Here is a 24,139-nt window from a genome sequence, read left to right on the forward strand (position 1 = left end):
TTCTAAGACAGTATCTACACACTCATTTTTAACATAACTGTTTTCTAGTGCACTTTCCAAGTGCTTTAAAGTGCCTTAATGTGCCTTACTCATGTCCGCTTTGAAATTTTTTTTCTGACACCTGAGTCACCTCAGCTAAGCAGCTAAAAAATAGTTCCCTATACCTGTTAAAGAGAAGGTGCTTCTTTTCTCCAACAGTGCCCAGCAAAATAAGCACTAAAATAACACTGTTACCATCTGTGGGCCTCAGATTCCTCATCTGTTTAACCAAAGAACTGAAGCTGATGACCCAGGGTCCCTTCCAGTTCCCAAATTCCATGTTTACAATTTCCTCCCTGGTTCCCATATGCATAAAAGGAAATTTTATAAAAGAGGGGACTCGAAGGTCTTACTGGATTAAGGAGTAGCAGAAAAATTTACTGTTCTTGGATAAAAGTAGCTGAGAACAAAAATAGCATCTGGATAAATTGCTTTATCCACCAGCCTTGTCTCCATGTGAGAGCTTACACAACTTGCAACATTCACCTCAAATGGAAAAAAAAAGAGCCATGAAATGCAGCCACCCCAGTACTGGTGAAAATTTACTATTAATTTGGGTAAATCTTGGAATGTCCTTCCTAGCTTTCAGAGCCAAATGAAAACAATTTTAAACATTCACTCAGTTTTCCACTCTTGAACCTGAATAAACCACACCAGTTACTGAAAGGGAGCAGGCAGTCCACACTACATCAGTGCATCCCAGATCCCCTCTGACTTGCAGTCGTGTAAACAGAAACTTAGAATAATGCTGCCAGGTGGTTTTAGGAATTAGATTTAACATAACAATGTAATGCCCTCAGCATACTTCCTGGAATGTAACCATACAATAATATGGTCCATGTGTGTTTTATCGTTATCCCATGCTCGGTAAATTTGATACAACTGATTTACAACAGATTTTTCCTCTCAAAAGTGACAATTCAAATGGTATTTACCTCTATATTATTGTTCATTAGCCCACAAGCATCAGCAAAGTCTGGATGTTTTGTGTTGATATAAGCCAATTCAATTGCCACTAAGTTATGGACCTAGAAAAAAATAAAATTAGGCTAAAAATATGTCGACCTAATTCTACTTTAGGAAACATGAAACTTAGTAAACAGTTCTAGAAAAGACACTATGGGACCCTGATGCCTAAATCAATACTCAATAATTATACTCCAACTGATGGCATGTTATACCATATAATAATTTGCTCTATCTTTTGAATTATTTGTATCTCAGCATCTAAGATTGCATTTCTAAAGGGGGAGGGGAGGAAGTAACCTTAAGGTAGTCAGAAGTACTTTGTTAGGGGGGAAAAAAATTCCCTGATGCAAATCTTAAGTTCCAAGGCTTTATGTAATTTTGCTATTAAAATCTCAGATCATCTGCTAGTCCGTCTCAAAGTTTCAGTTCAGTTTCAACAAGAAAACATTTCATGATCAGATATAAAAGATGTTTATTTGAGTAAAAGACCCATTTAAAGACCTGAGATAATGATTGATTAGCCTCAATTAGACACACATAGTTTAAATATTATATGTGGTTTGAAATCCTAATGGGACAATAATCCAAAAAGAAAGTTGAAATTAATTTCTCCAGCGTTGCAGAGCTTAACTCCTTCATTTGCACTGCCCTAACGAATCTCAGGCATTAGGAGAGCACTAAAACGTCAAGAACCAAGGTGAAAAGCGTCTACAAAGGAAACCTCAATGATCCTGTGCTCTGAGATCAGGCTAACCGTATCCCTGCGCCCTTGGGCTGGGGGTTACGCTTGCTACGGAAACACCGAGCAGCGCTCACATTCTACACTTCCAGGGATGGTTTTGTAGTCTTAGTAAACCTCCACCGGGGCTCAGCACCATCCTGAGCCAAGGACCCAAATGCACTGTTAGTTACCAGAAAGGGAAATAAAACACTCAGCCAACAAATAGAGACATAAAGGCAATCTCAAATGCTTATCCCATATTTTTACCAATTTCAGCATTTTTAAGGATAGCAGCAACCCACAAAATAGTAGCAAGCAACCATGATATTACAGCACTGGGTCATCAAATAAGCAAACAAGAAGTGGCCAAATGACCCTGATGTACCAGAGTTAAAATAGCTCGCTATAAGGCTCAGGTAACTGGGGCTGAAGATAAAACTAAGTTTCCATTAGATCAGTGGTGCTATAGAGTAGAGCAAAGTTATTCACAGTCCCCAACAATAACTCCAATCTCATGAAAACCTGTGGCTGCAGGCTAACAATGACTGAAATATGAAGAAAAATTATGCCAGAATTACCGAAGTGTCCTTTGAAATAAGAGGTTCACTTCTTTTTCTTCCCAATACACTGGGAAACATGCCTAAACTTTAACGTACTCCTATTGCTGTACAAAAAACTTCTTTAACAGTGGTTACAATGATCATTTGTGAAAATAACAGCTCACCATTTCATTTGTAACAGGCAACCGTTTACGAAGAAGACAAGTCACTACTTCAACTATGGCATCATGAAGTTTAGGAAACCTCAACAACTCCTACAAATGATGGAAGAAAGAAAAATAGAACAGTCTGCCTTGTTTAAAGGAAAATTAAATCATCACCGAAACAGCGAATTAGACTTTAAGCTACATTTAAGCATACTACTTCAAATCACTTTCCGATCGGGAAAATGCAGATTTTAAGTTACCTTTAGCCCATCTTCCATGTTTCCTCCCACCCCATGAAACCAGCACTTCCTGCCTTGTACTACTTCACCTGACATGTGTGACATTTCGCAGTTACCTGTGTACTGTAATTGCTACAGTGCTGAATGATCCTTTGCATTTCCTCATGAACCAGTTCCACACAACGCAGGCTGGGTTCTTCCAGACGTTTGATTTGCCGCTTGACCAGTAACTCAAATGAAACTTCAGGCACAAACAAAGCAGGGCGAGGGCCCTAAAAAAATTTTTGAGCTCTTACTATAGCTACACAAAATTTTAATTCTTCCCTAGGTTAAAATAAATCATGTTTTTTGGTATTTTTCATGAAAAGTGCTTCCTAATATCAAGTACAAGAGCAAAAATACAATTCATTTAAAAAGATATAGCTAATGGGTTAAAAATTATAATAAACCTTTAACCTCTTTTCAAAAAATTCTAAAAGTTGAGCATACTCACAGTAGCATTTCTAATGGCAGTCAAAATGTCAATAGTGTTAAGGCCACCTAGTGGGTCAACAGATTCTAAAGTTCGCCCAAAAGTCTCATGGAAAATATAACATATCCTAGCACCACCGCATCTGAAAGGCAATGAAGTATATGGTTTCTATTATTACTAAAAGGGAAAGAAGCTACAAGTCAGAAGTCTTCCTATAAGCTTTTAAGGTCTTATTTTCTGAGAAAGTTTCAAATAATTACATTTAGATAATTTCCATGTGTTCTCAACTCCATTATGAACCAGTTTCTCTTCATTTTTTCTTTTAATGAAGAGTCAACAAAAAGGCATTCATCACATGTATATGTGTGAGTTTGTGTGCACGGACACACACGATAACTGTTTGGTCAGAAACATCAGTTCACTAAGAACTACTAAACATCTTTTCTCTGCCCTAGTTTTCTTGACCATGAGCTTTTTAAAAGACACGACACAGAATCTTCTTTATTTCTGTTGATCCACAGTTTACAGGAGACACAGACACTTTTCCTGTAAAAGACCAGATAGTAAATAGTTGAGGCCCTTTGGGCCACAGCGTCTGCTACACGACTCCGGTCTACCGCTGAGCACAAAAGCAGCTACAGACAAAATATGAACAAATAAGCACAGCTGTGTGCCGGTGAAACTTACGCACACTAAAACTTACAGTCTACATAATTTTCACGTCATGAAATATTCTTTGAATTTTTTTCAACCATGTAAAAATCCTTCTTAGCCAATGGGCTACGGTTTGCTCCTGCTTTAAACAAATTAAATCTCTATTATGCACGACTTCCTTACAGTTGTCTGAGCAGAAGCTACTAGCCTAACATTACGCTAAGTGAAATAAGCCAGACACAAAAGGACAAATATCGTAGGATTCCCCTCATATAAAATACCTAGAATTACCCAATTCACAGAGACTGGAGGAGGAGGGAACAAAGAGATACTGCTTAATGGATACAGAGTTTCTGTTGGGGTGATAAAAAATTATAGAAATAGATGCCATTTGATGATTGCACAATACTGTGACTTTAACTGAATGCCATTAAATTTAACACTTAAAAATGGTTAAATTACCAGTCTGCCTCCAACCTTCTCCTTCTCCACCTAATTTTCCCTAACAACTAGAATTATCCTTCTAAAATGGGTACTCCTCTGACTGAAAGTGTTCTTTCAGTCAATTCTCCAAATTCTGAAGATTTTTGGCTTTCCACGATTTGTTCTGAGATGCCTTTGCTGCCTGCCTCCTGTTACATCCTGTCGCGCACATGCCCTTCTCCAAATACACCCGCGCTACGCTTTGCTGTCCCAAAGCCTAAAACACCCTTCTACTTATTGCCTCCCAAATTCTATTCAGAGCCCAACAGAAACACATTCTTTTTTTTTTTTTTTTTTTTTGCCTTAAGATTTTATTTATTTATTTGACAGAGAGAGGGAACACAAGCAGGGAGAGTGGGAGAGGGAGAAGCAGGCTTCCCACCAAAAGGGGAGCCCGATGGCGGGGCTCGATCCCAGGACGCTGGGATCCTGACCTGAGCCAAAGGCAGACGCTTAATGACTGAGCCACCCAGGTGTCCCAAACACATTCTTAACTATGACACTCTCCCAGTCCCTGAGAGAAATGTAAATGGTCTCTCTTCAATGTTTTAAAGGCTTAAATGATTACAGATACTTGCTTTATTAACTACTTATAAAACTCCCTATATATGTTATAAGCACATTCTGGGTACGTATTATATTTAATAAGTATTTAAATAAAAATACTTGATTATACTCCTGTTTGCCACATAATTGTGCCTCCTGTTACCTTGTTCTACCTTACCCAATAAAGTTTTTTTTTAAGATTTTATTTATTTATTCATGAGAGACAGAGAGAGAGAGAGAGAGAGAGAGAGAGAGAGAGGCAGAGGGAGAAGCAGGCTCCCAAGGAGCAGGGAGCCCAATGCAGGACTCGATCCCAGAACCCTGGGATCATGACCTGAGCCGAAGGCAGACGCTTAACCATCTGAGCCACCCAGGCGCCCCCCAATAAAGTTTTTAAAAGTTCATCTTAGTAATCTTTATTTCCCTCAATATGCCATATATATAATATATATTTCCCTCAATATTGCCGTGTGTGTGTGTGTGTGTGTAAAATAACCCACCATTCACCAATTAGTTCAATACTGTCTTTATGGAGTTAACTCACATAAAAGGCCACCTGGGTCACACAAAAGTACACAGAAAATTCACATAAGTGTGTGTGTAAGTTCACAAGTGGTGAAATCTGAAATAGCTCTGGGTTGTACCAGTGTCCATTTTCTCATTTTGTTACTGTACTATAGTTATGCAAAATGTCAACATTGGGGAAGATGGGGTAAAGGATTAACAGGACCTAGGAAGGTACATTTATTTGTAACTTCCTGGAAGTCTATAATTACTTCAAAATTAAAAGATTTTTTTTTAAATGAGAGTTCAGAGAAACGAACATTCTTTTATACTGCTAGTAGTAAAACAATACAATCTACTAACAGTATGGCAACAGGAAGAGACTTAGGATGTTCCTACCCTGTGACACAGTAATTCCATTCTAGGAATTTAGCCGAAGTGTTTACTTAGGCTTACATGCCCCCAAAATAGTCCACCACAGCACTGTTTATATATGTGTAGGAATAAAAACGATCTACCACTAGTAGAGTACTGGTTCAAGAAAAGAGAGTGTATCTAAAAAGTAAAATGCCATGTAAATTTTTAAGATTGACTATAGAAATCTATAATTAATATTAGTTGTTTGTGACACGGTGATTTAAAGAAATGATTCCAAAATAGCATGACAGTATTTTGATCTCATTTTTGAAATACATTTATAATGTTTTACAGATGCAGAGAAAAATGTCTAGGTTCATGCGAAAATTAGCAGGGACTATTTCTGCATAGTGGAATTAAGTAAATTTGTCTTCCTATGCTTTTTATCTGCATTTTCTTTTTTTTTTCATGAAAAATTATAGTGTGTCTATTAAAGAAACAAACATTTAAAAAGTTAAACTACCAAATATTTTTAAATTCTTATCAAAGTCTTGTTTAAAAAAAAAACTGAAATTTTTACTGTGGTTTACCTAAATTTACAAAGCATTTTTATACGTACATCAGACATCATCCTGTAATTTCTGCAAAATACTATTCTGCAGATAATAAATCACAATCAGAAAATCTCAGAGTTAAAGTCACTGTTACAAAAGCTAAAGTAACCCAGCAATTCAAGTAACCAAATCCATAGAGAAATTTTTTACTTACAGCTCTGAAGTTTCAATATATTTTGCAGTTCCTTCAATTGTGTTACAATATTCTGTGGCAAATTTGGTAATAAGTTGGAGTAAAGTAGCACTTTTATCATCCACAGGTTCACCATAGCTATTTAGGAGAGACTGATACTGAGCAGCTAGAACATTTATTCTTGTTTTCAACTCTGGTAAGCAATCTCTGATGTGATGCATCAGTAACCTAATAAAGGTTAGAAAGAAAAGATTTAAAGTAAAACTGTATTTTGAAGACCCAAATAAGTCAAATTTTTAAAATACCAATAATGGTAAAAGCTATCAAATAATTTGTCCTGCCAGGAAATAATGCAATCTTGGGCTAGAAGTAAATGCTTCTTTACTGAAAAAAATGACATAAACAAAGACAATTGGTCAACACTTTTTAAATTTGCCTTCAACCCATCAAACTATAGCATTTGCTAGAGAACCAAATATAAATTGAAAAAAATGTGATTTCTGACTTATCTTTTACAATGAGTACTTAGCACAGTGAAAATCAATCTTATTAAGATCCAAGTCCATCAGCCTTTAAATTATTTAGGGAATAAGACAAAGGTAAGAGAAAACAGCTTTCATTTCAGTCATTTATAAATTATCTAGAAAAGTTTTCCAGTCCCTCTACCATCAGTGGGTATTAAGGATTCAAGGTATATACTTTAAATTCTTTTTATGAGTAAGAATAGAAGAAGACATCCTAAAATAAGAATTATGTGAAAATTACACATTTTAGTTTAGGTCCTGAAATCCCAAGTGGAAATTAAGTCATCTGCTACCTAGTTCTATTACCAAAAGTAAATTGACTGTCAAGAACTTCATAATTAAGACATTTTAAAAATTCCCTTGAGCATTCCTAGACTACATAATTTAATGCCAACCACCTGAATTAAAAAAAGACATCTACATTATAAGAACCTACTGTACAAGTAACAAAACCTGAAACTGTACACACAAGAATGTCATGAAAATGTCAGGAACTAAAAATGAGAGCTCTCAGACACCTACTGGCAAACCAAAAGGACCTCAAAAATGTTACCTGTTTAGAGTCCTAGCAAGATACTTTGTTCCATTTCTATTAGCCAGAGATGGATATTTCTTTTGAAGGAAAGCATATTCATCACGGATTGAATCAGTTACACTCTTCTTATTGTTAATATCTAGCTGGCTCCTAAGGTTGAAAAATAACAAACTGTTTAATTAAAAGTCAGTTGTGTCCTCTACATACCTTAGATGATGATGGTAGCACCAGACACTGTAGTAATGCCCGATATGGATTGTGTTATCTAATTCTTGCAATAGTTCTATGCAGTAGGTATTATCCCATTTTACAGCAAAGGAACCAAGGTTCAGGGACATTAACCTACCCAAGGTCACACGTTAAGCACTTCCGCCAAAATTCAATCTGTGACTTGTAATACCTGAATAGTTTAGGCCTCATTGTTACCATTAACTCCTGTCAAAAGCAGTACTCTGAAGTAACAGGGACAGACAGGTGAAAAAAAAGTGTAAGTATGATAACCAGCTGTATATTTTATCCATATACAGACAACTAATTTCTACCAAAAATAATTAACTTAAAGAGCAGTCATTTACAAATGCAACAGTTTTATACCATGAAAAGGGGGGACGGGTTAAAAAAAAAAAAGCTGAAGTATGGGTGAGGTAGGACATACGAATAAAGCAGACAACTGTAAAGGATCTTCAGTATCACTAGTAAAAACATTGTCATTTAGAAAAGGCCTAAGACCCAAAGATGTTAGGTGTCATTTAAATCCACATTATATATCTAGTTTATGGACAAACTAGGAGTAGAACCCAGATCTCCTGTTAATTTCAGTGCTTCCTACTTTATAGTCTTTAAGAGAGATCTTCATTTGAAATCTTTCACCATGTGACTTTGGTAGATGTATAACTTGAGTCTTCTGATTATAAAATAACATCAACCCCTACCTCACAGAGATGTTGTAAGGGTTCAAAGAGATACCATTTGCAAACTGCTCACAGGAGAGGGTCTAAAACATAGACACTCAATAGTAGTTTCCTTTCTACAGTTTTTGATAGCAGCTATTTATAATTAGGATACCTTTAATAAAATAACTCCAAGTCACAACCTGGCAATTATGAAGGATCACTAATGCCAGAGGTGTTAGACCAATTTATTTAAATCCTACTACCTTATTAACAAACTTTTTCTTGATTGCATGCAAATTAAATAATACGTTTTTTTTTCTTATCCAGTGCACCCCTCATATATAACATAATAAGCAGAAATTTTTCAAGCCAATTAAATTTTCTTCCATTTTATGGACTACTTACTTTAAAAACACTTTCCATTACAAATGCCCACAGGAAGCTTTCATGAATCTCTTTTCTTCCTTTAGAGCAATGAATTCCTAGCAATACCAAGATTATGGTAAAAGGGGAAAAGAGGGATAATATCACATTTTAGGCTGCTTTTAAAAATACAGATCTGGGGGCGCCTGGGTGGCTCAGTCATTAAGCGTCTGCCTTCGGCCCAGGTCATGATCCCAGGGTCCTGGGGTTGAGCCCCGCATTGGGCTCCCTGCTCCGCGGGAAGCCTGCTTCTCCCTCTCCCACTCCCCCCTGCTTGTGTTCCCTCTCTCGCTGTCTCTCTCTCTCTGTCAAATAAGAGAGGGAACACAAGCAGGGGGAACGGCAGGGGGAGAAGCAGGCTTCCCACTGAGCAGGGAGCCCGATGCGGGGCTCGATCCCAGAACCCCGGGATCATGACCTGGGCCGAAGGCAGACGCTTAATGACTGAGCCACCCAGGCGCCCCAATAAATAAAATCTTTACAAAAAAAATCATATCTGCTTTGAAATGCGAATGCTGCAGTTCTTATCCCATTCTTGATTGCTAACCTGTTAACTACTCCAATTATTCCAAGTTTGACTGGTATAACCCTTCCCATCAATACATCCATGGCATCAGTACCCGCATCCATGAGGTCAAGTTTAGTGATTACAGCTAAGGTTCTGCGACCTGGTAAATGCAAAAAAAGAAAAGAAAATGATCCATTAAATAAAGCTATTAGGTATTAATAAAGAAAAATCCTCATCTATAATCCCTCCAACATTACCTCTGTCATCATTTTGATAATGCTTTTCTAACCTTTGCTTACAAATACTTTTTAAAAACTAATTTTAGGGACACTTGGGTGGCTCAGTCAAGTAGTGATCTCAGGGTCGGGAGATCAAGCCCCTTGTTAGGGCTCCAGGCTCAGCGGGGAGTCTGCTTGTCCCTCTCCCTCTTCCTCTGTCCGTCCCCAGCTACTGCTGCCTCCCTCTCTCTCAAATAAATAAAATCTTAAAAAAAAAAAAAAAAAAAAGGGTCACATATTCTACTGACTGAGCCAGCCAGGTGCCGCTAGAGCTTACCTTTTAATCTAAAATGACGTGTGGTAAAAATTTCTTAAAAACTTGAAATTAAAAAAAAAAAAACTTTAAAAAAATTACTGTTTATGGTAATTTTAATTAGCAGTTATAGCATTAACTTTTCCTACCAGATTTTTATTTCAAATTCTTCTTCAAAGCAGGAAAAAAGAAACATGACACAGCTCACAGAACCTCCAAATACTCAGTAAAAAAAAATTAGCTCCTGTATGAAGCAAAGCTACATTTATTAGCACCAATAATAACTACTCGCCTACAAGCTGCCATTTTATATATACTAAGAGATGCACACCACAGCATTAGTCAAATACCATAACACTGACCCACAATATGAACTAAATCAGGATTTATGAACATAATCCTTGGGGTTATGAATGCTTCATAAAAGGATTTTACCTTTATTTCTAAGAACTTCCTCTGTCTTGTCTAAATGTATTCTACCTCTGCAGAATGTAGATAGCACAGTTTTCTACTATACCATAAGAATCTACAATGATTACCTATTACGACAGTTATTCTTTGAAGTCAGCCATTCAAAAATCTAAATCATTTTATTTATACAAAACAAACCCTCTTTGCAAAGCCCATCTTATAATTTTAAAATCATGAGGCAACCATTACAAATACGAACATTACGTAAAGTGTTTTTGCCTTGACTATATAGCAACTAACCCATTAAAACTTTATTTTCCATCAGAATTTCTATTTCTAAGTAAAATAGGAATACATTATTTTTTAAATCTATATTAACAGCTAAAAAAATTACTTTTAAAAATAAGTATTCCTTTCTTGAGGGTAGATTTACCACTGTTAACCAAGCATCTCAGTCAATATTAACATCTGTCCTTACCATCTGGATCTACCTCTCTTGAAATCTTAAGTGCCTCTGATGTTGCCATATCTGTATTAGCAGCAGTGACAGCAAGGATGATGGAATTTGGATTACTGATGAACCGAAGAATGAGCTCTCTGATTTGAAGCTCAATATCCTTAGGTTGATCACCTACAGGCACCTGAACCAAACAGAGATGAGCAAGAAACTAATAATAAAAATCAACTCAGCTTCCCCCACCCCCATTTGATCTACAGAATATAGGTATTACTCCATTCACAGAGAGTTAAAATGAAGAAAGTATATACTACTATTAGTGGTATATATGAATTTGGTAGTATATGAAAGTCTCAAAACGTATCTCTTGCAAATATCAAAAGTTTACCATGTAAAAGATTGGTCAGTGATAACTGCCTAGAGACAAATTCATTTGTTCATTCAATTAGCAAGTATTTATTGGCAGCCTACTATATTTGAGGTGCTGTTCTACATCAGATATGTCACAGTAGTGATTAAAAAAAAAAACCAAGGGGCGCCTGGGTGGCTCAGTCATTAAGCGTCTGCCTTCGGCCCAGGTCATGATCCCGGGGTCGTGGGATGGAGCCCTGCATTGGGCTCCCTGCTCAGCGGGAAGCCTGCTTCTCCCTCTCCCTCTCCCCCTGCTTGCATTCCCTCTCTCGCTGTGTCTCCCTCACTGTGTCAAATAAATAAATAAAATCTTTAAAAATAAATAAATAAAAATAAAAAAAGACCGAAATTCCTGTCTTCATAATTTATATTTTAATGATGAGAAGTAGATAATAAGCAAATACATATATATAGTATCTAGGTGGTGGTAGAGCTATGAAAAAAGTTAAGCAGAACAAGAAGCTAGGGAATGATTAGAGAAGATTATACTTTTAAATAATTATTGGATTATGCTTTTAAATAGAGTAATGAGGGAAGAAGTCATTCAGAAAATGACATTTAAGAGAATGAGCAAACAGTGGGAAGCCTGCTGCTCCCCCTGCTTATGCTTGCTTGCTCTCTCTCTCTGACAAATATTTTTTAAAAGATTAAAAATTAAATAAAAAAAAGAGAATGCGCAGAACCTGAAAGAGGTAACAGAGAGGTATATGCAGCTATCTGGGGGAAGAATATTCCAGCAGAATGAACAGTAAGGGCAGAAAAAGAAGAATAACAGGGATACTTTCTCTTTTAAGAACTTACCCCCTTACCATGAATGAGATGAAAAGCCATTGGAGAGATTTTGAGCCAAGGAATGACACAATCTAATTTTCACCTTAATAGCATCACGCTGGCTGCTTACTTAAGAAGAGGTTATGAGGAAGACCTATTAGGAGGTTATTGCAGTAATCCAGCTGACAGGATAGTGGCTAGATCAGGACGGTAGCTATAAATTTGTAAGATATAATGGAATTCTGAATATATTTTCAATGTAAGGAGAGCCAAAAGGATCTTCTGAGAAAGTAGGGTATGGAATAAAAAGTGTCATGGATGAAATACAAGCTTTCTGGCTAAGCAACGGATAGAAGAGAGTTGCCATTTATTGAGGTGGGGGAGACTACAGAAGGATCGAGAAGGTTGAGGGATAGGTCAGAAATTCAGCGTAAGACACATCAGGTTTGAAATGCCTATTAGACACTTCAGCGTACATGTCAAATAGACAGTTGGATATACAAGTCTGGAGATGTTTACATGCTGTCAGCATACAGACACTCATATATTTAAAAAGCCATAGTTTGGATGAAATCATCAAGGAGGGGTAAGTGTACCCAACTGACAAGAGGTCTAAAAACAGCTCCGAGGCACTCACTGTGGAGACACTAGGAAGATAAGAAACCAGCAAAAGAGACAGAGAAGGAGTGGCCAATAAGACTAGAAAGAAACCTGCAGAATATGTTATCCTGGAAGCCAAGTAAAGAAAGTGTTTCTAGGAGAAGGGAGGGCTCAACTATATCAATGCTGCTAATAGACCAAGTTGTCTGGGGGGGGGGCAGGGAGCTGATTACTCTCATATGAGGTCAAGCAAAAACCACCACAATTGCAAACAAACATGATCAAATCCACAATGAGTAACAACTAATCTTTACCTTGGTCATTCCTGGCAAATCCACAAGTGTCAGATTGACAACATTGGGTGAAAAAATCTTAAGATGAATTGGCTCAGGGCTTACTCCCTAAAAATAAGTTTTAAAATATCATATTAAAATCACATTAAAATTTCAGTGAAATATAAAATGCTAAAGTACACCTCATTTCAAGCAGATAGATGTTAGATGCTTTTAAATACGAATTAAACCATGAACATTTCAATAATCAAAACCTGATGAAATACATGGCAAGTAAGACAGACAGCCATATACCAGGTGGTAATCTTATCCAATCCTATAACGTTAATATACAAAATGTATTTCCCCTGCATTACTTCACATTCTTTTCTCTTGATTCTGAACAGACACAACTTCTTCAATATGTTTAATAGACTTAGTGCTGAACAAAAGAAAACTGTATCATTATCCGAATGTATGAGGTTCTTGAGTAGAAAGTGAGGCACGGGGTAACAAGTTATCCAAATCAACTTGGTTCCTAAACTTTGGATATCAAGTAGCAAAAGTGTATGTTGTAAGAGATTCCTCGGAAAATTTATCCATATCTTCAGATCCCTGAATTCAACTAGTGAGAATTTGGATAGTGAGAGATACCTCTATCTTCTCTCCCCTAGACTGAGATTATTATCCAGGTTGCCTTCTCTCCACCAATGGCCCTCTACAAGTTTTACAGCTGAGCCAGCTACATGTAAAAAGGCACACAGAAAATGTGCATGACTTATCTTTGCAAATGCCCTTCTTCATCCCTGAAAACGTCCTCCCATCTTACCTACCTTCTATCTTCTTTCATTAACCCAATGAAAATGTTAATTTCCCAGAAAGCTTTCCTGGAACATCCTTTACTCTGAGGTATATTAGATTACTCCAAACTACTTTTCTATTTCAAATACACCAATGTTCCAGAGTCATATGCTGACATTCAGCATACCCACCTAGGTTGTGTACTTCTCAGGCACTCACTCCCTTATCATGTCCAATACAAAGCTTTGCTCAAATGCCTTTACAATTCCAATCTCACAGATATTTTAAATCCGTCAGGGCTTTATGTTAGGCATATGAAATCATTTAGATATTTATACATATAAAATTACTTACATAAGATCAAAGTTATCATTTACTTCATTACAAACATGTCTTAAGAAAGGAGAGACTTTTCACAGATTTGGGGGTAGGGGACTTCTCATCCTTTGGACGCTGTGGGTAGAAAACCTGCTAGGTAAGTATATCACATCCCCACCATAAATTAAACATCTTGTTGGTATACAGACCCAATCTTTCATGACATTCAGTTTAGTGTAACTAAAACTTTCCTTTCTGAAACACTAGTCACATCCACTCTAAATTCTAGTCTTACGTAAAATTACCACCAATTCCTAAGTTCCGTAACTCCATGGCGATGCAGGAAGAGAGAATTCAGACTGGTATTATGATTAATAACATCCCCAAAGTCAGAATTATCCCTGATACAAGACTGAGGACAAGCTAACCTAGCTCCTTGCCACATTTTCTACCTCTTCTATACAACATGATTAATTAGAAATGCAAGGAAGTATGGTAGCAGCAGCAAAGGTTACCAGTCCAATAATAAACAAAGCTCAGTCGGTCAGAGAGCTAAACATCCTGAGTAGGCACAAAGAACTAATACGGCTCCCAAAATGCCTTTTTGTCAGGACCTCTCCAGCAGAGCACCTGGTAGAATAAAGGGCTCAATGAATACTTGTTGAATTATTAGTACTGTGCTAGGGTCCACCTGTGGGATTAAACGGCCTCTGGATAACACAAGAATGGAGGTTTAAAAAAAAATTTTTTTTTAAAGGAAGGAAACTGAAAGGTAGCAAGAGTAAACAAAGGAGGGAAAGCAGAAGCATTTATGGGAAGCAGTGATCGTGCCTGGTGTCAAGATTAATGGCATCTTGGACACCTAATTGACTTCAAATTCTCACAATATAAGAAAAGAGGAAAACAGTTAACATTAGTTTTTATTTTCACTCAAACAACCTCTCTCTTTGCTTTCATAAGTAAATCTAGCCTTACTCAGGTAAGAAACAGAGGTCTTCAAAATCTCAGAAGTTACATAATGCCTCTTGAGTTAGAGTACAATCCATGAGATGAAGAAAATTTATTGTAGCAGTATTAAATAGGAAAGTTATACAAGTGGTATGTACATCACAAGATCAAGAATAAACATCTAAATGAAATATCTAATAGTATATAAAAGCTCTAAGAAAGAAATGGGATTTTAAGTAAAGTTTTTATATATTTGTGAAAATCTCCATTAGTTTTGAATACTAGGACTATGAATCTACAATGCCCATCATACATTATATACAGAATACTCTCAATGCTACATTTACTGACGTTTCTATGTTCCAGCTCTAAAAGATGCCTACCTTATTATTTCCTGAAATCCTTTCGGTTTCATTTTCAATTTCTTGTCGAATTTCATCAAAATCCGTGTAAAGCTAAAAATTATTGAAACAAAAAGCACAACACTCATAGTAAGATCAAGTTTTTAAGTGAGGGGTTAATAAATTTCAAAAATGTCTACGGATCTGCTTCACAGAATTAGCAAATTTTAACATACATGTATTTTCTGAGCCAAGGAATTCTATATGAGTTTTTCAAAGCTGCCTGATTCCACAACAGTTAATTTCCAAATTACAATAAAGCTCGACTTAATGTGTTTTCCAAATAAACTGCAATGGTTAGAAATGTTACTAAGATTATTTTATAAGGAACAGTTGCTTCAAGGTAACATACCACACCGCCAATGATAAGAAACTAAATTGTCAAATACTTGTACAAAAAAATTTTTCAACATGTTATTTATTCATAATATTCTTGTGTGATTGATTACCTTATTTTTGGTGTGAAGAAATTTACCCCATTCTTCTGCTTCAACCCCTGAAAAAGAAAACTCCGTTTATTGGGAACTATGGGAATTACCTTTTTATCTTAGGAATTCAAAAAGGCAACACAGTATCATTTGTTTCTAAAATTCTAAAAATTTTGCCACTGACAAGCAATACTTTAAGATCCACTAAATTATACTTTCAATATTTTAAAAATTGTATCCTATATTTCAAGAAGTGACTATTTTCAGTTACTCACAGATCTTCCTTTAGAAATCTAGATTTGAAATCTAGATTCTACAAATAAAATTGTTCACTTCTCTTCATATTTTGTATGTAATTATATCATAACAGAAGTATATGCTTTGTTTTTAAATACCTTACACATAAAGCAGTTTATATAATGAAAGTAACTCAAGCAAATGGCTAAAAGAAGAAAAACTAAGAATCCTACTGAGTAACACAAAAAGCACATTATAACAGATTTACACATATACCTCAAGGTAAAAATTTGCAGTATGTGAATGAAAACAGCTATTAAATCCATTTTTTTTTTTAATTTGGTTTCCTACTGACTACCTATAAGCCACAATGTGTTGTTCCTTTAAAGAGTTCCCTCAGTAGTGCATTCTGTGATTTATATGCACTTTTAAGGTGATTTTCCCCCTTTGGAAGTGAAGGTTGGAAAGGAATGAAATGAGTGTGTGTTGGGGAGGAGGGTGGGACGGACAGACCCTAGCATAACTATTGTACAGAGTCGCTATTTTCCATGAAGTTTCCAGTAATAGGTCTATTCTTCCTGCACTTGCTGAAAAAAAGGAAAATATATTCACTGTAGGCACTGTTTCAAGTAGTCTAAATCTTGGCGAGCAAGTTTTGTTCTAGTTTTCTCAGAGAAACTAGACATGTTTAATTGTACAAAGGTAACCTAACTGCCTTCCCTAAGCACAGCTATTCTGCTTTCGCCAAATTTAGAGCTTTAAATATCTTAATGACCAAGTTTATGAATAATGCATATCAGCCACTGAAATCAAAATAAAAATGACTAAAAGATATTCAAATAAATATTGAAGAAAAAGGGATTCGATTGTTTGGTGGAAATAAGGTAAATAAAACTGGATCCTTTTTGCAAGTAAAATGCTCACCTACTTGAAGCTTAGTACCTTCTTCCAAGAAGTCTCATTGGAGGACTGGAGTAATCCAGGTGAACAGAACTCACAGAAGCAAGTACTACATACCAAAGGGGTGTTTTTAATTTGCCTTATCATATACAAGAGGCCTGGCTTAACAAGCATGTTTTTAAAAATAAAAATAAAATAAATTACATTCACCACCAAAAAAAGCCTGCATTCTGATGCAATGCCAAGAGGTAACGAGAACCACCTGCAATCAATCAATGTGGATAGGCAAATAAAAATGGAAGAAAAATAACGGACACAGCCTGTAAGAGTACATAAGCACACATGCAGGCATACTAGAAAAAGAAGGGCCAAAAACAAATGGATAAAGGAAACCTTTAGAAAGGTGTCTTGAGTTTTTCCATGTAGCAGGGTCTGTAGTTAAAGAGAAACAGCACAGAATGATAAGTTTAGTGCTTATCCCTAATATTTTAAACCTCTTTAAAAAATCAAATGTGCAGAAACCTGAACACATTTCAAATGCACAGAGCATTCAATTACTCAAAATTTACAACTGTAATTCCCACTACCATTAATTATAATTAAAGGGATGTAGAGATTTTAAGTGATATAAATGAAGCATACTGTGTGTCATAATTTACTGTTATTTTCCATTACAACTAATTGTGTTACCTCTGGTTTCTAGTTCTAACACAACTGGATTAAACTTAATTCACTCTCCAAAAATTTGCCTTAAACATTTGATATATCTGATATCTATGACTATGGGAAAAGATAAATTGCCTGGTACAAAAAAATCTACAAAGCATACCAACCACATCTTTCAACACCTCGAAAGTAAATATATACAAGTATTTACCCTAGTCACAAAGATTGAGCTTTATAAGGGATTATTATGTTCTTTGAAATATATTTAATTTATTGAATTTAAATTGAATATATTGAATTTAAAAGAACACAAACAATTTTCGTCTTTAATCAGCATGCTACTGTTGGATTTTGCCTAAAAAGAAATCTGAGGAGGGACGCCTGGGTGGCTCAGATAGTTAAGCGTCTGCCTTCAGCTCAGGTCATGATCCCAGGGTCCTGGGATCGAGCCCCACATAGGGCTCCTGGCTCAGCAAGGAGCCTGCTTTTCCCTCTCCCTCTGCCTCTCTCCCTGCTCATGCTTTCTCTTCTCTATCTCTGTGTCTCAAATGAATAAATAAAATCCTTAAAAAAAATTAAAAAAAAAGAAATCTGAGGAAAGCTTGATTTATTTCTTAAAATATATGAAAGATAATCATGAAGTTCAAAGTTCATACTAAACCACCATCTTACTCTAATGTTTCTGGTAAGATTTTATCAGAAAATTCTTTTACATTGGCAAAAGGGGGTGCAAGCTGAGGAATTCTATACATTGACACCTCAATTATCATATCTGGTTGGCAGAATGAAGGATTTCCACACTGAATAAAATTTCCTGATAATTAAACTATGTCTATTAAACATTAAAATATTTTTGGGGGCGCCTGGGTGGCTCAGTCTTAGAAGCGTCTGCCTTTGGCTCAGGTTATGATCCCGGGGCCATCAGGCTCCCTGCTCCGCGGGAAGCCTGCTTCTCCCTCTCCCACTCCCCCTGCTTGTGTTCCCTCTCTCACTGTGTCTCTGTCAAATAAATAAAATCTTAAAAAAATAAATAAAAAAATAAACATTAAAATATTTTCATCAATTTTGATGGACCTGTATCTAAAAATGGATTATACTACTCCATGTCATTCTAAAACTAACCTATTATTGGTAACTTGGGGCTTTCTTACATAACAAAGCCCTCTGAGGCTATAAATCCCTATACAAAATGGTTAGAGACTGATTTTTTCTTTTTTGAAAGTTCCATCTGGTTATGTTTTCCTTCTTTTCTCCTCTCTGGTTGTCAGACTGTCAGGTAGTTCATACTCTTCTTGTGGCTAACTAAATATTTATTTGCTTCATTATTTCTGATTTTTCTCTGGGTTACAAAGATTTATGATAAGGTAGACTGTTTATCCTGAGGATAAAGAGGCTCCGGTGAGAAACTAAGGAACTATGCTAGTTATTAATAGGACATATGAAATTTAATACTCAAAACTTATTTAATCTATTTTGTGTTCTGGGTAGCTGAGTTGTCATTTTAAGTGAGGTTTTGTGTTTTTTTATATAAAATATAAGCACTAAGCTTTGAAAAAAATATATATATAGGTTAAGATATGCAGACTTGCTGACCACCACCAAGAAGAGACACATGAACAAAACATAGTGAACATACAAGCAGAGATACTGAGGAACTGACATTTCTGTAGCTGAAATGCACACCCTTTTCTAAAAACACTGCCTAGCTCTGCAAATAGTTTCTGAGAGGCAGGATATCTTATCATCTGCCCTTTTCATGGTGACTGAAGAAAATAAAAAGTTAAAAGAAAGAGACCTAATTAATGCCATATGGTTTCTTAAAGTCTTAGTTTAAGGTATTTGGTAAATTTGATGACATAAGTTAGTGGGAATGAAATTTTAAGGGTTATTCTACATATATATATATATACATGAAGCTGAACCACAGGTTAGTTCAAAATGATTAAATTCAAGGCTCAGAATTTCAATAATAAAGAAATATTACAGAAATGCAAAGTAATGAATAATATACCAAGACACTTCCTAATACAATTAAGAGGCTCCTACATACCCTCTGGCAGTTTATCCAAAAATATTACTTGTTAACATCTACAACTTCATTAACCTGCTTCAGTGATTAACTTTCCTACATCATGACAGGGTTTTTTTACTTCTTTAAAAAAAAAAAAATCAGGCTATCACCACCAATGTTCCATCATATAATAATGGAAAAATAAGATACAAATTAAAGTAACTTCAATTTCATCAATACTATCATCCCTTCTTAGGTCAGAATCTAAGAAATAGAATGAAAGTGCACTGAAAACAGATCTCTGCAGATAAGTAACAAACATGGTACTCTGCTGCAAATGTAATAATTACAGCATTTTACAGACTTTTATAAGACAGAAAGTCTGAGCCAAACACTGAACAAGGAAGATTAAGTATATTATTTTCATCAAACATTCCAACCTCATTAATATAAATAGGACACATACTTAATAAGCAATTTAACATCTTTTATAGACATAGCATTTCTCAAAATATTTTCAGTTTAACCAAAGAAAGACTGCTATAAAGGACAGTATATATTTTCTTATCTTAATATTCCACATTTACTCTTGCAGGAGTGGGTGGATCTTAAAAATCAGAATAGTATGTGCTATGTAGGTAAGCCTTAGCAAGAGAAGGATAGTAAAAAAAAATAAAAATAAAAGAACCCAAACCCTTTCTAAAAATAATATTTTATTAGCTTCAAGGGCAAAAGATTCAAAATTAGCAGGTACATGGTAAGACCAAAAAAAGGGAAGATGAGATAACACTGCTATACTGAAAAGCAAAGTCATTTTCATTGTATTTAAAGTCTTTTAAACTAAAATCTAAATTATTTAAATTTCTAAATCAAAGTTAGAAAGTAAAAACATTGTTTTAAACACTAGGGAAAAAAGCTTATTAAAACACTCCAAAAGACACAACTTTTTTCTTTAAAATAACTGATTCCAATTTACCCAGTACCTCACTAAATCCTAAGCATTAGTAACAGTTTACTAATAAGCTGAATTACCAAAAAGGTACTATTCCTAACAAGTCTACTCATAGTCCTCAAAACAAAACTTACTCTTTTTTCATAAGAGAAATGATGCATTCCACTTCTCTTCACAGGACTCCTGCTTTTATTATAGCCACTGATTTGTCTAATCAATTCATGATTTTTTAAGCAAAATTCACAAGCAAAAATGAATAATTTTTAAACAATTTTTATTCCAATTCTAAAATTTACCATTTTCTTCTCCTGTTGTTTTTCGCTTATCTTCGGGTGAAACATGGACTAGCTGCAGAATGAGAGGTCTCCGGGTGACAATACCAGTGCCTCTGGGAAGCAGGTCCCTCCCCACCAGGCTTTCTAGTACTGAGCTCTTTCCACTGCTCTGAAAACAGAATACACAAGACCAAAATTAGTTTCTCCACAGATTTTTTTTTTAATTTATTTATTCATTTGAGAGAGAGAGCATGTACGCACATGAGCACGGGGGAGGGGGGCACAGAGGGAGAGGCAGAGAGAGAATCTCAATCAGACTCCCCGCTGAGCACACAGCCTGACACAGGGCTCAATCTCACAACCCTGAGATCATGACCTGAGCCGAAACCTGGACACTCAACTAACTGAGCCACCCAGGCAACCCCCCCCAGATTTTCTTTTAAAAGATTTTATCTATTTTTTGACAGAGAGAGAGAGAGCTCATACAAACAGGTGGAGGGGCAGGAAGAGGGAGAGGGAGAAGCAGACTCCTCGCTAAGCAGAGAGCCTGACACAGGGCTCAATCCCAGGATGCTGGGATCATGACCAAAGCCAAGGCAGATGCTTAACCAACTGAGCCACCCAGATGCCCCCCTCCACAGATTTTGTTTTTTACAACTCAATAAAACTATACTAATAATGCACCATACAAAGAAATTAAAGGAAAAATTACTGCAAAGATGTTTAAAATTAAAGTTGTTATATTTTCTATTATATGATCTTTGTTTATAATAAAAAAATATTAAAGTCCCACTCTCCCCCGAAAATTTAAAAAATAAAAAATAAAAGTCCCACTCCGTTATAATTTTCCCACCTTTTTCGATACTCCCAAATCAGGTTTTCAAAACCTGTATAATAGTGGTATGTAACATTATGCCTATGAGAGTATTTACTTTAAATGGGGTAGTTCTATAACCTGCTTTTATTTTTAATGTAGCAATCATGGACAATATTCCATATCAATATACTAACTTCTGCGTTTAATAATTAAGTAGTATTCTACTGTTTGTAAAGCCAAACGTGGACTTGGGCATTTAAATGGTTTTCACTATTGACAACGCTGCAGTGCACGTACTTTATACATATAACCTTACTCACATATTACCTTACTAGTTTTATTCATTAAATGAAATGGCTGTGATTAAAGAGCAGAGGTTTTAAGCATTAACAGATATTGTCAGACTGCACACAGATGGCAGGAACCAAGCCATATTTCCCATGCAATTTGCTACACCGCCATCAGCACTGGGCATTATCACTTTTTTGAACCTTTGCTACTTTGATAGATGAACACTGACAACTCATTTAAATTTACATTCCTTTATTACTAAAGTCAAGGACCGTTTTGTTTAAAGGCTTTCTGTATTTTTCAGTGATTGCTCAGATGCTGGCATTTTATGTTTCTTATTAGCTTATAAAATTCTTTATCCATGTAAGTATTTCATTTTTTGCTCTGACTATTCCACAACTTTTTATTTTGAAAATTTCAAAGCCACAAGGGTTTTCAGATTAACAGTGGATGTTCATATCTTAACAAAGATGCACCAATTAACGTTTTGACACATGCTTTAGGTCTGTTCTTAAACACACACACACTTCTTTTTCTTCTGTTCTATTTGAGTTAATTATATATATCATGACACTTCATCCCTAAATATTGCAGCATACCTATCTCTAAGAACATTTACAAGGGCATTCTTCTATATAAGCGTATGCAGTGATCACACTCAGGAAACTTAACATAGATACAATACTAAAGAACAGTAGATTATCAAATAATATATAAAACCCATATCTATACATCTTCAATGTTTATAAATTTATTTTCTTAACTATAATAATTTCTGTACAGAATATTTTTTCTATGCTATACTTCTTCTTAGTCAAAACTAGTACAACTTTTACTTTCATATTTTCTACAAAGGCAAAAATACTAAATTCATCTATTGTATCAGAAAGAATCTACAGAAAGCAGATGGCCCACTCAAGTTAGGTTAATTTAAGGAGAATTTATTTACAAGCAGACTGTATACAAAGGGTAAGGCTCACAGAAATCACAAGGGATAGTACAATAACCCAGGCTAGTAACAACAGAGAAGTTCTTACCACCTACAGGCCATGAAGAAAAAACTAGGATTTTGAGAAGAGGGAGAGCCAGCCCAGGGCATGTACATATGGAGAATGAACCACAGGAATAAATACCCAAACTTTAACCTACAATTCCTGCCAGGCTCCCCATTTCCAAATCCTATCAGACGCCAGAGGACATAGGGGCCCATTCATGTTGTCCAGATGGGTCCCCTCTGATAACGAACAGGAATGTTGACTGGAATAGTCAAATTGAAGATTATGTGTCACACCTGGTATTGCCAGGTTTTAGTGTCTTGGTTTATGCTTCTCATTAAGAAAAATGGGGTGATTTCTATCATTTCTTTTCTGTATTCTGTATTCTAAAAAAATCTGAACATGGAAATTTCCTGTTCTTTATGCATTTGATGAAACCTGTCCATAAAAAAAAGAAACCATCTAACTCCCGGAATTTTCAAATTTACAGGTATAACTGCTTATAATATTCTTAGAAATTGTTCATTTTTCTTCTAATATTGTCTTTATGTTGTCGTTTCTTCTAGCCAGATTTTCCAGTTGATTTTTTTTTTTAAGATTTTATTTATTTGACAGAGAGAGACACAGCACGAGAGAGAACACAAGCAGGGGGAGTGGGAGAGGGAGAAACAGGCTTCCCACTGAGCAGGGAGCCCGATGTGGGGCTCGATCTCAGGACCCTGGGATCATGACCTGAGCCGAAGGCAGATGCTTAATGACTGAGCCACCCAGGCGCCCCTTCCAGTTGATTATTAAATTGATTTTACTGGTCAAATCTTTTACTGATTTCATTTTATAGTTATTTTTCTAATACTGTTAATTTCCACTTCTTCCCTTCTCCCCCCAAAAAATGAGGGGTTATCTTTTCTTCTTTTTAAAACTCCTGGAGTTAAACATTTAGCTTATTTCTCTATCTCAGCTACCAACACTTGCCCCACCCATCCATACACATACATACATTTCTCAAACTGAGTTGTCTCTATCTTTTCCTCTATACAAAGAATTATGATTCTCAAGGACACAGTTCATGACAGAATTAGAATACACAATTACTCATTTGCTTTTATTTCACATTAGTCTCCAAATATTACCAATGTTACCACCACCAATAAGATAACTGAAAATAGCTTTTTAAATGTTTTGCATTTAGCCCCTCCATTCTCTTTCCTACCTCTTTACAGACCCTTTTTTAGCCATCATTTGATTCTGCCAAGTGTCATGCTAACATCAGTCCTTATATTAATGCCTCTCTAGTCATTTTGATTCTCTGAAGCTTGTTCTCTAGTA

General features: G+C 35.8%; 2 protein-coding genes across 9 annotated transcripts in view; one reads left to right on the forward strand and one right to left on the reverse strand.

Moving 5' to 3' along the window:
• Positions 1-2,780, forward strand: part of YARS2 (tyrosyl-tRNA synthetase 2) — a 29,868-nt gene extending 27,088 nt beyond the window's left edge. Inside the window, exon 6 of the mRNA XM_027592241.1 lies at positions 2,471-2,780. The gene's annotated coding sequence lies outside the window, so the exon portion shown is untranslated. The remainder of the gene's footprint in view (positions 1-2,470) is intronic.
• Positions 1-24,139, reverse strand: part of DNM1L (dynamin 1 like) — a 49,790-nt gene that overhangs the window by 7,509 nt on the left and 18,142 nt on the right. For 4 of the 8 annotated variants that reach the window (XM_027592232.2, XM_027592237.2, XM_027592236.2 and 1 more), the window contains exons 2-14: positions 20,732-20,879; positions 17,200-17,238; positions 15,691-15,737; positions 15,224-15,295; positions 12,816-12,902; positions 10,741-10,903; positions 9,360-9,480; positions 7,515-7,646; positions 6,459-6,665; positions 3,168-3,288; positions 2,791-2,946; positions 2,454-2,543; positions 975-1,067 (exon numbers count right to left, since the gene is read on the reverse strand). In XM_027592232.2, the coding sequence (XP_027448033.1) occupies positions 975-1,067; positions 2,454-2,543; positions 2,791-2,946; positions 3,168-3,288; positions 6,459-6,665; positions 7,515-7,646; positions 9,360-9,480; positions 10,741-10,903; positions 12,816-12,902; positions 15,224-15,295; positions 15,691-15,737; positions 17,200-17,238; positions 20,732-20,879 (1,476 nt within the window). The remainder of the gene's footprint in view (positions 1-974; positions 1,068-2,453; positions 2,544-2,790; positions 2,947-3,167; positions 3,289-6,458; positions 6,666-7,514; positions 7,647-9,359; positions 9,481-10,740; positions 10,904-12,815; positions 12,903-15,223; positions 15,296-15,690; positions 15,738-17,199; positions 17,239-20,731; positions 20,880-24,139) is intronic. The other 4 variants (XM_027592240.2, XM_027592238.2, XM_027592235.2 and 1 more) reach the window with 1 other exon arrangement.

This window comes from Zalophus californianus, chromosome 9 (assembly GCF_009762305.2).
Source record: "Zalophus californianus isolate mZalCal1 chromosome 9, mZalCal1.pri.v2, whole genome shotgun sequence".
Classification (NCBI taxonomy): Eukaryota; Metazoa; Chordata; class Mammalia; order Carnivora; family Otariidae; genus Zalophus; species Zalophus californianus.